We start from the raw sequence: 12,322 nt of genomic DNA on the forward strand, positions 1-12,322 counted from the left end.
CAAAGAAGGTTTGTGTGTGTGTGGGAGGTGGAGGTGGGACAGTGCACTAACCAACAAGCTTACAGTCTTTAACAGCCTAACAAAAGTAGTCCTGGGGTCTGATTTAAATTTGAGTTTTTATGCCACTCAGTTTATCTCCCTCTGCCTCTTGGTTCAGCATGACAATGGCAGCTACTGCAACCTGTAGAATGTGATTTCAGCTCAGAACTGCAGTTCATGTCAATGTTGTTAAACCAGAGAGAGCTGAAATCCACTAATTCTTCAGTTCACATCCTTCATGTTTCTGACAGCATCTTTGGGTGTGGACTACGTGACATGAGTGTCTGATAACGACCACACATTTGAATGAGGGATAGCGTGTACTGTCTGACTGACGCGTCTACCTGCTCCCTGAGGATCCAGAAGGACAGCGCCAGGCACAGGAAGGCTCTGTGGAGAGGATGTTTCCTTTGAGGATGCAGCTCAGAAGGGGATAGCTTTCTCAGGGATTTTATCCTCTCTACAGCCACATCAAGTGAACCTGCGTCATAAAATGGAGACGTATGTTTTCAGTTGTCATATTTAAACACTGCTATATTGTTGTGCACTTGCACCTAGCTAAGAAGTTTCATTTTACAAAATGATTCAGTGGTTTTGTGAATAGTGCTGAGGTTTTGTGTTCACAGTTTTGAGGAAGTGGGTGACTGTTTAAAAAAATGTGTTTTAGCGATTGTAGAAAACTGTATTACCTGTTTGGTTTAATGAACTGACAGCGATAATGGTTTCAGTTGTCGACTGTGTGGGGACTGTGTGGTTTTGAAGTTTTCTACGCTATTACATTTACTTCCTCTCCCGCTCTCTGCTTGTGTTTGTTCCAGAGAGGGTTTCTGGTAGTTATGGCAGCTTTGGAAGTCCCTTCAAAGAGAAGAACAAGGAAACCACCAGTAGTTCACTGCCCTTTATTAAACCACACATGAAGGTAATACAGTTTTTCACAATTGCTAAAACACATTTCTTGAAACAGTCACCCACTTTCTCAAAACTGTAAACACAAAACCTCATCTTCAAGCACTATTTGCCAAACCTCTGAATCCTCTTGCAAAATTAAACTTTCGCCTCAAAATAGATTTACCTGTGCTCAAAGTCAAACACTGCTCTCAAATCATAAACAAAGTGATCAAAATTATATACACTATCAAGCAGTCAGTAAACAATACACCAAAAAAATAGAAAACACATTGCTCAAAACATATAGTTCTCAGGGAGAACATTTTTACGTAATCTCAAAACAAATTTCATATTTATCCGTCATTGTCTTTTGATGAACAAAAACATGTTTTATCATAGTAGCTCAAAATTTATCAGAAATTACTACTCTGCTTTGCTCTTTGCAATTTTTTTCTTCCCTTTGTTCTTTCTCCTCCTCGTACCCCTATACAGTACTGTACCCTGCATCTCACTACTCACAACTCACTCTTGTTCTTTGTTGATATGAACCTGCAACCAGTCAAAATCTATTGAGCAGTCAGTACTGTTACTGTAACAAATGGAAAGCACAATGTTCAAGGCCATACCATTTGTTCATTGTACAGTATACAGCCTACAATGCACTGTACTACAGTATACAATACTATAAAAGGGACAAAAATCAAAGAAGTAAACATGTGATCAATGTGCTTCTTCTTGTCTTTGGGCTGGGTTAGGGCAGAGCACTTCGTCGACATCACAAGCAATATTTTCCCACCTTCAACAACCTGTTTGCTCTCTGAACTGGCTTACGTATATTGGTTGTGTCACATCATTTGAAACAAGTTAAATCAATTTTGAGTGGTTGTCTTTAGTCAATGACATGTTTTCTCTATTTGTATTTGATTGTTGCCATTTGTGTTTACCAGTATGGATGACATGTGCATTAGAGTGCAGAATATGTTTTAAAAATGAGAATGTGTTTAGAGTTTTGCTAAAAATTCTAAGTGAGATCTGCAAATTGTGTTTTACCATGTGAAATGGTTTAAGGTATTGACAACAGACAGGCACAATTAGCTACATGAGTTCAGGCAACTGAGAACTTTGTTCAGCCAATGGGTTTTAGTGTTTTAGCAATTGAGAAAAACTGTAATAGAGAGAATATGCTGATAAAGTGGTATCATTTTTTTTCAAAAGTTGCTTTTTCCTTCACACAGCCTTGTTATCTTAGGCATGCATTTACAGTATCAGTTTTTGTCTCAGGGATTCAAGTGATTTTTCTTCTGAATACTTCTGTGGATAGTTTTACTTTCAATAAAACCAATAAGATATTTCAGTTTATTATTTTGTCCCACTGTATTTTCAATATAACAGTCGGAAACGGTAAAGGCGAAGGCCTGTGAAGATGGATCTAGTGTTGAGGAGAGACAAGACTGCATCCTGCACTGGGCTGATGAAGTAAAGCACTCACTGTTGCCAGAACAGGTTAGACACTGGCCTTGTGCCAGCATCCTCACTATAAACACACCTCTTAAGTTACCAGAACAGGTTAGACACTGGCCTTGTGCCAGCATCCTCACTATAAACACGCACCTCTAAGTTGATTTTGCTTGCTCAAGATATCTCAAATTATATAGCACTGCTAGGACAATGTTAATTCAACTACAAGACTATGTTGACTGTGTTGACTGTAAGTTCCATATCAGCTGCATAACTTGTGACCTGGATGAAACTTCGGTTTATTCCCAGATGAAAGAGGAACATAATCAAACCACAAATGATCAGATGCCAGATCAGGAACTCAGACTGAAGGAAGCCAGGAAGGTGCTGTCTGACTGGGCCTGGAGCCTCAACACCAGGGAGCAGGTGAAATGAGCAGCACACACATGTTCATCATGTTGCATAGTAAACTGTAGTGTAGAGAATCTCCCTGGTCTCATCCCATGTTGGTGTCCCTGCAGGACAAGGTGTGTCTGGGGGAGGATGTGTGTTCAGTGCTGCAGGACCTGGAGAGACAGTGGAAGAGAGGAAACCTTCCCAGCATGCTCCCTGTCATGGACTTCCTCATCTGGAGTTTGCTGCAGGAGCACGAGAATGAGGTGAGGCCTTCATGTAAACTCTAAACTCTCCAACTGTGGAGAGTTTAGAGTTTGAGTAGAGATTCAAGTGACATGAAACTGACATTCAGTGGTTTAAATTTTTTCAGGGCTCCATTTCCAAGCAGTGGCTCACAACCAAGCAGAGGTTTGGGAGCAGAGGTAGGTCTCAGAATGTGACACATCTAGAAGGCATTTGGTATTATCTAAATCTAAAGTGTAACCAAATAAATATTGTTGTTTTTATCCATTTTAGTGGCTCTGAATCACATTCCTGACTCAGGTGTGTACTCTTCAGTTGTTTCTACAAAATAAATTATGACTGCATTTTTTCTATTTTCTTTATGACGAAAATTACAAAAATAAACTAAATTCCGTTTTTGTCTCTTACAGTTTGGGACTGGATTTCTAAAGCATCTGGTGAGAAAACAAGAATAATGATGCATGCTACTCAAACAACAGCAAATTGTTGGGCCAAATAGTTTTGGAACAGTTTCTTTACCTAGTCATTCGCCTCATCATCACATGCAATTACTTTGATTTATGCTATGTATAAAAAATATTAATTGACTTTATTTTATCATTTATTTTAGATTACATCACACTGGATCCAGACACAGCAAATCCAAGCCTCAAAGTGTCTAGGGACAGGAAAAGAGTGAAGATGGACACCATCATTGAGAGTCAACACAACCCCTGGGATGGATACAGCAGGACTCCTAGTCAGTACGATGGGTGGTGGTGTGTTCAGGGAGCACAGGGATTTACCTCAGGCAGACATTACTGGGAGGTGGAGGTCAGAGGGAAGAATGAGTGGAGGATAGGAGTGGTCAGAGAGTCTGCTCCTCAACATGGATTAGTTAACCTCAACACAACAGCTGGTTACTGGACCCTCTGTCTGCAGCTGGGTCAGCTGATGGCCATGACCTCACCAGTCACTAAGCAGGAGCGGTCTGCACCCTCCAGGTTAGGGGTGTTCCTGGATATGGAGGAGGGGCAGGTCTCCTTCTATGATGCCCAGCAGAAACGTCACATCTACACCTTTGATGCTGACTTTGATGACGCAGGGAAGATTTACCCAGTGTTTGGCACCATTGAGACAGACAGGGAGATAAAGATTCTGTAAAATTGTAATGATAAAAAGAAGAATTTGGCAGGTAACCCTATGTCCAATACTTTTGTGGAAGAAATTGCCATTTCCTGTGTACTTACATTATTCACTAATCAATAGAACTTTCACTAATCAATAGAACTAGTCATTGGATAAGAGTTAGTATGTTCTCATGTGAGTTTTCTGCTATGATATTGTGTTTGTCAGGTTGAATAGATGACTGAACTTAGTCACTACGATTATGAAGAGATGGACAAAACACTCTCTTCATCACTTATTACAGTTATTACCTTTTAAGGTCATGTGAAGTAGCATATATGTAAACCTAGAATAATTCAATTATTTGCAAGTGGCCACTCAAAGATGCACCATTTGCACAATAAATAATATGGTCTACTGCACCAGTCGTAAAATGTGTGCCTTTTATGCATTACAAGCACTAAACATTTAATTCAGCAAAGATGTTTTTAGAAGTTAATGCTACAGACATATCTATATAGATAAGCGTGCTACATAGAAAATGCAAGTAGCAGTTTTAGTGATGGATTTACTCACATCTGATGGTGAACCACTCATATCTACACTTTCTCTGCTACTGCCGTACTTTCTCTGCTACTGCCGTACTTCAACATTAGTAGAAATATCAGCATAAGTAAATGGTCATATTATAGCCCCACACCTGCTTAACAGAGAAACAAGTCATGATTATTCCAATGTTTTCAAATGAAAACACTGGCAGTATATAATCTCTGATCTGCATTTATGGACTGAGGCTTTTATTAAAGTTGGGGGATTCCTGTTGGCAGAATCCGTCATTGTTAGTGTCGACATGCAGCAACAGAAAACCAGACAAACCTTTATCTGATTTAAGAGGACACCACCCTTTAACACATGCAGTGAAGGATAATGACAAGACTGATAGGATCACTTGTCATGTTAACAATGCAGACAAACCTGTCAGATGAGAAGACAGAAGGGGAAATGGAGAAGCTGCAAAGCTGGAAAGCAGATACGCAAAGCAGATACGCGGGCCCGGCCCACCACCTATGACGTGTCTTACAAACACAGGACCATGCTGTTTAAAGATAAACTGGTCAATGGCAACGTCTCCCTGAAACTGTCCAGAGTGAAGCTGGAGGATGAGGGGAGCTACACCTGCCTTGTTATTAAGGACGGACAGAAGAAGACCACTGTCATCCAGCTCAGTGTTGGTAAGTTAGATCAAATAGAGAAGATGCTAATGTGCCTAAAAGCTGTTGAAGAGTTCCTGATTTCTCTGATGGTCTTATGTATGTCTGTCTCTGTAGTGGTGGTTTCTAAACCAGAGGTCTCCATCGTGGAAGACAGAGAAGATAGGAGGGTTCTCCAGTGTGTGTCTGAAGGCTGGCCTGCGAAGCCTGAGCTGGAGTGGAGGGACAGTGAGGGACGCCTCCTCCCTGCTGATGTCCCACAGACAGACACACACCCTGACCCCGGCCCTCACCAACGCTACACTGTGACAAGCAGAGTGACTGTACAGAAGACAGGCAACTTCACCTGCAGGGTTCAGCTGCAGGGACACGACCAGACCAGGGAGACAGAGATCCATGTTCCTGGTGAGGTTCTGTATAATTATTATTGGTTTGTGATGTGCCGAAATTAAAACCAAAATTCAAGATGCTGTCTATTAATTCTTTCATTAAGATTTATCTATGGAGACATTTCTTATTCTTCATTAGTGCATCATCTCTTTCTGTCAGGAAAGGAAGGTCTTTCAGATTCCTTATTTCCGCTGAAAGAGGAAAGCTCCTCTAATGTAATAGTTGGTTCAATTGTTGGAGTTGGACTTGTCGTCTTCGTTGGAGAAGTAGTAGCAGTATGGTGGTTCTTTTGAAAGAAACCTAAAGGTAAGACACAGTCGTGTGTGTGTGTGTGTGTGTGTGTGTGTGTTTGTAGAGATGTCATACGGCAGACATAGTATTTCCTACTACTACAACACCTACTATCCACCCCAGCCTCACTCACAACACCCACTATCCACCCCAGCCTCACTCACAACACCTACTATCCACCCCAGCCTCACTCACAACACCCACTATCCACCCCAGCCTCACTCACAACACCTACTATCCACCCCAGCCTCACTCACAACACCCACTATCCACCCCAGCCTCACTCACAACACCTACTATCCACCCCAGCCTCACTCACAACACCCACTATCCACCCCAGCCTCACTCACAACACCCACTATCCACCCCAGCCTCACTCACAACACCCACTATCCACCCCAGCCTCACTCACAACACCTACTATCCACCCCAGCCTCACTCACAACACCTACTATCCACCCCAGCCTCACTCACAACACCTACTATCCACCCCAGCCTCACTCACAACACCCACTATCCACCCCAGCCTCACTCACAACACCTACTATCCACCCCAGCCTCACTCACAACACCCACTATCCACCCCAGCCTCACTCACAACACCCACTATCCACCCCAGCCTCACTCACAACACCCACTATCCACCCCAGCCTCACTCACAACACCTACTATCCACCCCAGCCTCACTCACAACACCCACTATCCACCCCAGCCTCACTCACAACACCTACTATCCACCCCAGCCTCACTCACAACACCTACTATCCACCCCAGCCTCCCTCACAACACCCACTATCCACCCCAGCCTCACTCACAACACCTACTATCCACCCCAGCCTCACTCACAACACCCACTATCCACCCCAGCCTCCCTCACAACACCCACTATCCACCCCAGCCTCACTCACAACACCTACTATCCACCCCAGCCTCACTCACAACACCCACTATCCACCCCAGCCTCACCCACAACACCCACTATCCACCCCAGCCTCACTCACAACACCTACTATCCACCCCAGCCTCACTCACAACACCCACTATCCACCCCAGCCTCACTCACAACACCCACTATCCACCCCAGCCTCACTCACAACACCTACTATTCACCCCAGCCTCACTCTATGTCGCCGTCCAACTCACTTTCGGATGCAAGATCAGCGCCTGTAATCTTCTCTCTCCGAAGCGCTCTGCTGGATTCCACTCAAGCCCTTCCTCCGCCACCTCAGCCAGCTCTCTGTTACACGCCGGTGCATCCTCAGAGCCGCCTACATCCCAGGCCACCGCAACTCTTATTGACTCATTCTCCTGTTTTTGTTCCAGAATCCAGGCTCTCGGATCCAGAAACAGACTCCTCACAACCGAATCAGGAGACATCGCCTCCCAGTTCATCGTCCTCACAGTCGGTATTAACTCAGGACACTATTCAGGATCGGTGCAGTCTCCACTGCTTCCAGCAGTAGATCAATAGCCCCTTCAGAGTCAGATGTCTGAGGTTACCGGATTGATTCCTGGCCGTGCCAAATGACGTTGTGTCCTTGGGCAAGGCACTTCACCCTACTTGCCTCGGGGGAATGTCCCTGTACTTACTTTAAGTTGCTTTGGATAAGAGCGTCTGCTAAAGATGACTGAATGTAAACTACAAATAACTAATGTTAGGGAAATCAGGGAAAACGTTTCTGGATTTTTACATTTTTATTAAAAAATATATATATCGGCCGATATATCAGATATTCTTATCGGTATCTCCCTTAAAAACCCTATATCGGTCGGGCTCTAGTTGAGGGGCAGTTATATGGGGTATGTAAAGTCCACTGTGAAATTGCTGGCTACCTATCATGGCCCGTATCAGATTCAATGTGCGATGTTTTTTGGCTATCTTGTTGTTATGATCAGTGACCTATGCACTTTGTAAAGCTCTCTTGGAAGTCGCTTTGGATAAAAGCGTCTGCTAAATGAATAAATGTAAATGTAATTATCCCACTGCACTTATTGAAGTCAATTTATTTTGAGAAAAATAAATCTGTCACAAATAAATATTTTTTGTGAAACCAAACCATTGTTCTATAGTACTTTCAAAACATATTACGGCCCTATTTTGCTTGGTTGCGCCGAAGGCAAGCACACCATAATTATACAGCTCCATGTGGTTGTGGATATATTTTATATATACTGTGTGTATATATATTGTGGTATCATGAGAGGCTAGGCCACTGTGCGGGGTGTAGGGCAGTGCTTAAAAACCACACAGAGCAGGCAAAAGTGGGTTTAAAACAAGGAATCCTGTTTATTTACCAACAAAAAAACTTTGCAAAACAAAAGTTATGTTGAACACAAAAAGTTGCTCCTCGGATTGGATCCGTATCTTCAACTCAAAGTTCTTCTGGCGTTGACCTCTCTTTGCGCCAGGTACTCTCTCTCTTTTGGTGGGTGGGTCCGGCAGAGTGCACCTGTTGGCGTGGTGCCTTCTGGGAGGTGTAGTCCCCTCGGCAGCCATCTTGGGTCCGGGTAGCCACTCCCCGAGAGCCACATACTGCCCCTCCACCACACGTCCTCTCCTGATGCCACAGTATATACAGTACCAGTCAAACGTTTGGACACATTTTTTGACTGGTACTGTATATATTCAAACAACAACCATGTTTTAAGGTTTATTAATTTGATGTTACTTCAACCCCCCCCCCCCATTCAAACCAAATATGCGCCCTTGCAGTTCCTGCACACAGTTCACCTGTGGATCACATGTAGGTTCAATGTGTTTTATTGTAATTTGTACATTTGTGACAAATTGTGACTGACAATTATGGGGTGAAGTCTGGAATGTATATAGACATTAACCCATTCTGCAGATACATTCTGTGGGGAAAGCAATTCACTAAAACAAAAAAGACCAACTGAAATTGAAGCTGATTCACTGTTCCAATCATATTTGCCCTGAGTCCAAGAGGAGGAAGGGTCCTACTACGAGAACCAGCCCATAACCTCCAGTAGACTACATGAACCAGCCCATAACCTCCAGTAGACTACCTGAACCAGCCCATAACCTCCAGTAGACTACATGAACCAGCCCATAACCTCCAGTAGACTACCTGAACCAGCCCATAACCTCCAGTAGACTACATGAACCAGCCCATAACCTCCAGTAGACTACATGAACCAGCCCATAACCTCCAGTAGACTACCTGAACCAGCCCATAACCTCCAGTAGACTACCTGAACCAGCCCATAACCTCCAGTAGACTACCTGAACCAGCCCATAACCTCCAGTAGACTACATGAACCAGCCCATAACCTCCAGTAGGCTACATGAACCAGCCCATAACCTCCAGTAGGCTACATGAACCAGCCCATAACCTCCAGTAGGCTACATGAACCAACCCATAACCTCCAGTAGACTACATGAACCAGCCCATAACCTCCAGTAGGCTACATGAACCAGCCCATAACCTCCAGTAGGCTACATGAACCAGCCCATAACCTCCAGTAGGCTACATGAACCAGCCCATAACCTCCAGTAGGCTACATGAACCAGCCCATAACCTCCAGTAGGCTACATGAACCAGCCCATAACCTCCAGTAGGCTACATGATCATTCTGTGGCCAGTGAAAAGACAGTTACTCTCACATGCTTCACAAGATGTGAACGAATTAAAAAGTCTTAGGACGTGGTAAGCAATAGCTACCTGTAAGCATTCAAATTAGTAGGTAGGCCTACTTGCAGTTATACTTTCTTTTTACTGTGACCATCCACATTTATGGGGTAATTTTCAAGTAAGACATCACTTTAAATATGAAGCATTCTGGAAGTAACAAGAAGTTTGGGTGTTTTAGGCTATAGGTGAAGCTAAATGAATGTGTTTTAAAGTGTTTAAAGTTGGAAACTACACAGGTATCCAAAATATACGAAATATCTTTTTAAACAAATGAAATATGACAAAAATAGTAAAAGAGTATGGTTATGAGAATGATTAACGTTGTGTGTATTAATGTATGTGTTTCACCCCCTGGCGTACTGTGTTCTGTGTTTGTGGGCCGTGTGTATTGATGGAGCAGCAGCTTGCTCGTCGTTCTGTGTGTAGGCCGGGTTAGGGATGGACACCAGGCTGATGAGGCGGGGGTTATCGAGGGTGTGTGTCGCGGGCTCCAGCTGTGTGTGTGTGCACATCACCGTGCCTCTCTGACACTGTCTATACATACACACACTCAGCACCAGCGCGGTCAACAGCAGAGCGGCGCAGCCTCCCGCCAGCGCGTACGAGGCGATCTCGCCGCCGTCCAGCGGAGTCGACACGGCCACGCATCGCGTGTGTGACACCCTCACGCCGTTCTGAGAGCTCACGCACACGCTGTAGCCCCGTCCCGCCTCCAGCCCGAACACGCTCGTCTGCCGGGCCCAGGAGCTCACGCTGCTGTTGATGCACACGCTTCCATCCTGCCGGAACACCCACACGCCGAACGCCGTCAGAGCCGAGGAGGGGGCGCACCATCTCACCCCGGCCTCCTGGGGGCGCACGTGGGTCACAGCCAGCGCCACCACGGGGTCCGCGGGGGAGTTGGCGGAGGGCAGGGTGTGGCCTGGGCACCTGCAGCTCCGCCCCCTGGCCCTCCTCACCTCTGGGCATGGCCTCTGCAGGTGCCTGCAGGGGTCGAAGTCACACATAGGCTCCTCCCCCTTGGGGGTGGGGCTTGGCTGTGGCAGGATTGTTTCCATGGGTGATGTTGCCTTAGGAGGGGTTGCCGTGGAAGCTGGGCCTGCCATGTGAGGGGTTGCCGTGGAAGCTGGGTGTGCCATGTGAGGGGTTGCCGTGGTAGCTGGGTCTGCCATGTGAGGGGTTGCCGTGGAAGCTGGGCCTGCCATGTGAGGGGTTGCCGTGGCAGCTGGGTGTGCCATGTGAGGGGTTGGCGTGGAAGCTGAGTGTGCCATGTGAGGGGTTGCCGTGGAAGCTGGGTGTGCCATGTGAGGGGTTGCCGTGGAAGCAGGGTATGCCATGTGAGGGGTTGCCGTTGGGTGTGTTGACAAGAAGGATGTTACCATGGCTAGTGTTGGCCTGGGTGATGGGACTATACGAGGAATGTTCCAGATGGTGATCTTCCCTGTGGTCCATGACCTAGTCTGGGGTGGGGAGGTGTGTATCGGGACTGTGGTTCCACTTACAGACGTCGTCACTGGAGGTGTTGCAACAGAGCCAGTCTCTGCATGAGTGGAGAGCTCCACCAGCTGGCTGGAAGCAGAATTGCTGTGTTAAACTTACAGAAGGGAATGTAGGTGGATCACCAGATAGGTATGTGCAGGCCCTTCACTGCATGTCATCCCCTCTCTCTCTTCCTTACATTTCCTGTCACTCTAAAAAGTCAATTAAAAAAAAATAAAAGTCTACAATGCCCTGCAAAAAAAACATCTTAAAAATAATGTAACAGATGGTTTTAGTTGGGGAAACCTTGATTCTCTACATGGAAACCCATACATCTAGCACTACTCACACAAGCAGTTCTCAGAGATCAGGAGAATATCTGAACACACCCTGACTACTCATCTACTGGGTTATTTTAAACAGCCTTTGCTACACGTAACATCAAGAGTCCTTCCTGAAATGATCCTGTAGTTGTAAACGAACTGGAGATGAGCTCACCTGTCTGTGGGACTGGCCCTGGCTGTCTGTCCTGTGCTCCTGGTCTGGTCTGGAGAACCCGTGGTGTGTGAGGAACCTGTGGAAGGTGTGGTAGGAGGGTTTGTGGAAGGTGTGGTAGGAGGGTTTGTGGTGAGTTCATTTCTGTCGCCCGGTAAGGTCCAGACACGCGTTGTGAAGGCACAACTGCAAGCCAGCCAAAAGGTCACCTTCCAACTGGCCAAGACAGAATCACAAACACCGGGTTAAGTTCCAAACCGAACTGTCAGTATAATTGGATTTATATTGATATATCGATTTTATTAATATTTTACATTAAACTGAATTTGTTCACACAAACACAATCGCAAAGTACATACTCACCAGAAAGCCATCCGTCCTTGAGGCAGTTCTAGGTTTAAGAAAGTGATGTTCAGATGTGTTAAATCTCTGAGCTGTGCTTCAGCTAGGAGCTCACTGCCGCTCCGGTGTTTTCTAGAAGGACGGAAGAGGAGTGGAGGGATTACCAGTTTCTGCAGAGAAAAAACTGAGAAGTATGACTTAATCATATCCTTACCCCCACTCCCATCTCTCCCACACACTCACACACACACACTCACACACACATACACACACACAGACACACACACACACAGACACACACACACACAGACACACACACACACAGACACA

The 12,322-nt window shown here is 45.4% G+C and overlaps 2 protein-coding genes across 2 annotated transcripts; both read left to right on the forward strand.

The window, feature by feature from the left end:
• Window positions 1–877: 877 nt before the first annotated feature.
• Window positions 878–7,815, forward strand: LOC136965945 (uncharacterized). The gene is made up of 9 exons (XM_067260260.1): window positions 878–958; window positions 2,320–2,430; window positions 2,695–2,811; window positions 2,907–3,044; window positions 3,152–3,203; window positions 3,298–3,324; window positions 3,435–3,461; window positions 3,635–3,763; window positions 7,347–7,815. Exons 1-9 carry the CDS (start codon window positions 953–955, stop codon window positions 7,484–7,486), a joined length of 747 nt encoding a protein of 248 aa, XP_067116361.1. The 5' UTR covers window positions 878–952; the 3' UTR covers window positions 7,487–7,815.
• Window positions 5,114–5,794, forward strand: LOC136959359 (butyrophilin subfamily 1 member A1-like). Its single transcript, XM_067253674.1, has 2 exons — window positions 5,114–5,363; window positions 5,460–5,794. Exons 1-2 carry the CDS (start codon window positions 5,114–5,116, stop codon window positions 5,792–5,794), a joined length of 585 nt encoding a protein of 194 aa, XP_067109775.1.
• Window positions 7,816–12,322: the final 4,507 nt, after the last annotated feature.

This window comes from Osmerus mordax, chromosome 2 (genome assembly GCF_038355195.1).
Source record: "Osmerus mordax isolate fOsmMor3 chromosome 2, fOsmMor3.pri, whole genome shotgun sequence".
Lineage (NCBI taxonomy): Eukaryota > Metazoa > Chordata > Actinopteri > Osmeriformes > Osmeridae > Osmerus > Osmerus mordax.

What these genes read in the sequence shown, in the direction of transcription:
- LOC136965945 (XM_067260260.1), top strand. An exon ending in CTGGATTTCTAAAGCATCTG is followed by an intron (nt 3,462 to 3,634) that starts GTGAGAAAACAA and finishes CATTTATTTTAG; the next exon opens with ATTACATCACACTGGATCCA. An exon ending in TGGATACAGCAGGACTCCTA is followed by an intron (nt 3,764 to 7,346) that starts GTCAGTACGATG and finishes TTTTTGTTCCAG; the next exon opens with AATCCAGGCTCTCGGATCCA.
- LOC136959359 (XM_067253674.1), top strand. Translation starts at nt 5,114, where the DNA reads ATGAGAAGACAGAAGGGGAAATGGAGAAGCTGCAAAGCTGGAAAGCAG. An exon ending in TGTCATCCAGCTCAGTGTTG is followed by an intron (nt 5,364 to 5,459) that starts GTAAGTTAGATC and finishes CTGTCTCTGTAG; the next exon opens with TGGTGGTTTCTAAACCAGAG.